This window comes from Monoraphidium neglectum, assembly GCF_000611645.1.
Source record: "Monoraphidium neglectum strain SAG 48.87 unplaced genomic scaffold scaffold03045, whole genome shotgun sequence".
NCBI lineage: Eukaryota > Viridiplantae > Chlorophyta > Chlorophyceae > Sphaeropleales > Selenastraceae > Monoraphidium > Monoraphidium neglectum.
In genome coordinates this window covers 4,750-7,570 of record NW_014010583.1, presented here as the reverse complement: position 1 = coordinate 7,570, position 2,821 = coordinate 4,750, and the positions used below count along the sequence as shown (strand labels likewise).

General features: G+C 59.4%; 1 protein-coding gene across 1 annotated transcript in view; it reads right to left on the bottom strand.

Moving 5' to 3' along the window:
* Positions 1–544, bottom strand: part of MNEG_12068 (hypothetical protein) — a gene marked incomplete at both ends in the record, with an annotated part of 861 nt that extends 317 nt beyond the window's left edge. Inside the window, one exon of the mRNA XM_014039461.1 lies at positions 67–544. Coding sequence (XP_013894915.1) covers positions 67–544 — 478 coding nt within the window. The remainder of the gene's footprint in view (positions 1–66) is intronic.
* Positions 545–2,821: the final 2,277 nt, after the last annotated feature.

Below are 2,821 nucleotides of genomic sequence, written 5' to 3'. Positions count from 1 at the left end.
CGCTGGTGGTGTTGCTGAGCGCGTCGGTGATGGGCGCCAGGATGCTGCTGGTGTTGCTGAGCGCACCGGTGACGTTAGTCAGGGTGCTGGTGGTGTTGCTGAGGGCGTCGGTGATGGGCGCCAGGATGCTGCTGGTGTTGCTGAGCGCACTGGTGACGTTAGTCAGAGTGCTGGTGGTGTTGCTGAGCGCGCCTGTGACGTTAGTCAGGGCGCTGGTGGTGTTGCTGAGCGCGCCTGTGATGTTAGTCAGGGCGCTGGTGGTGTTGCTGAGCGCGCCGGTGACGTTCGTCAGGCTGCTGCTGGTGTTGGTGAGGGTGCCGGTGATGGGCGCGAGAAGCCCCGTTGTGTTTGTTGTGTTTGTTACGGGCGCGAGCACAGTTGTAACCGTCCCAACGGTGCTGGTCAGGAGGCCACCCAGCTGCAGAAGCTGGCGGCTGACGGCTTCATCGGCGACGCGCCCCTGGGCGGCCGAGGGCGTCGCCGCCACGAGCAGCATCAGCGCCGCCAGGGTGGCGGCGCATGCTGCCAGGCGAGGGCGCGCCATGGTGAGGGTCGCGCACGATGCGCAGGGGCAGGCCTGCGTGGGACAAAAGGAGAGCTTAGGAAATGTCGAGGAACCGACTTGGGAGGGCGATTATGCCTAGGAGCACGGTCTATCGAGGTACCCCGCAGTTGAGGCCAGGATGGGATGCAGGGCGCATGCAAATCTCATCAAGTTGACGGCCTGCTGATGCCCGGCTTGCTAGCAAAAGTATAGCACATTTGAATGAAATGTCAACGCATTGCACCAGATGGTGATGCGTTTTGCACCAGATGGCAACGGCGTGCGCAATCACTCTTGTAGTGACTTGCCCAGCAGTGCCCAGCAATGGCGGCCACCGACCACGACGACCACCAGGGTGCGGAAGCCGCGCGCGGAACTATCGATTGATTCCATTTTAAATTACACCCACCCAGGCAAGCTCTTGTTCGCGAGGAGCGTCGCCGAGGGGCACCTTGGTCTGAGAGCGTTCAAACGCAAAGGAAACTTGACGCGCGACCAGTGGTTCTGGCACGCTATTCTAAATCGTTAGTTGGGTAAACGTGAGCGTATTGGACGTGCAACGTCGCTGGCAGCCAACGTCCTGCCTGAATTTTCAGCGGCACTGAGGCAAGGACGGACCAACATGCGTGGCTGAGGTTGTCGGCAACCTGCGCCCACAGGAATTCAAACAAACAGGAACAAATCATTGCCAACCTCATGCCGATGCCCTGCAGCGCCCAACTAGGCCGCACCAGGATGGCTTGAGGCGGAGGTGGCCCTGGATGAGTCAGGAAAAGCCAGGACTTAAGGACCTAGGAGTGATGACCCCCAACAGCCAGCAAGCCAGCAAGCCACAACAGTTCTCAAATAAATAACATTCACTGTACGGTGTAGGAGACAGCCTAGCCATGCAGATGCTGCTGGGCAGGAGGGGATCACCCCAGAGAAAGAGAGAGTGCTGATGGACAGCGGGATAGTGGGAGTAATCGCACGGGGAGGATGGAAGGCCGACCCAAAAGGCCAGCGAGTGCCATCCACTGCACCCCTTGAGCCTTTTCAGGAGGCACAATTTGTTGCAAGGATGAGCGCGGGTATGACTTGTCGGCCTCCAGGCGCCCTGGATCACCAGCCGCACGCACTCACCCTGCCCGCAGCACTCACCGCCGTGGCCCAACGGCCTGTCTGGACCACCTCCAGTGAAGGGGAGGCTGCTGCTACAGCTGATTAGCCAAAAGAGCCGAGGTTGTTGATGTTTACAGCGGCTGAAGGAAAAAGAGTGCAAATTGCGCGCGCTGCCAAGCGCAGGCGAAAAGGTGGTGTATGGCGGGCGGCCTGCCCGGCCCTCTGGCACATGGGCCTTGAAGCCGCGCAGGCGGGCGCTGCACGCCCGGGTGACGCCCAGCGCACTGGGGATTTGCGAGCGGGTGGGTAAACATTTTAGGCGGGGCAGCTGACTAAACACCACTTGTGTTGCCATACACAAGAAACCAAACTGGAGGGTGGCCGCTGCCACCCCACAAGCCCCACCAGCTGCCTGCCTCGTGCTGCTCTCCGAGCAGCACCGTTGCCTTAGCTGCTGGCCAGCTGCTGCAGCAGCTACGCCTTCAGTGCCCCTCCTCTGGAGCCTAGCCACTGCACTAACCTTCCGAAAGCGCAGTCCCTTCACCTCTGTCAAAGACATCACGACAGTAGCTGAGCCCTTGGATTTGCGCGGCCAGCACAACAACACCTGCCAAAGGACAATGCATGATCGTGACAGGTCAGCTGGCGCACAAGAGCAACCTACGTGCGTGGCGGCTGTTGCACGCCAGCTATGCCGATAGCGAGTCGGGTTAAATTGTGTTGTTGACCAGAAGGAACCTTCAATGCAGTGTTTTGGGCACACCGCAACCTCAGCCGTGCGTCCAACTGCCACTGCAATGCTTCCAGGTCTCGAGGGTGTGTGAAAGCTCGACCCTCTCTACGAGTCCTTCATGACTTGCTAATCTGCCGTGGGCCTGACCTCCTTTTCTGTTTTGCAACCCCTAGCGCCTTGCACAGGCGTCCCAGCCCCCCACCGTCCCGCACTGACAATTTCATCATTGATCTCACATAACAAAGGTGCCAATGTCTGGGGCCATCCGGGGTCGTTTGCGCGGTGTCAGCCAGGGCAGGCGGCAGAGTGTTGGGTGAGTGCGTGCATAGGGGCGCATGACAGACTGATGCTTTGCCTCATTCAGTGGTGTTCTATTATAAGATGGGATCTTAGGTGTGCAAAGCGGGAAAAATTGTAGGTAAGGGGCGCGAGAGAGAGAGAGA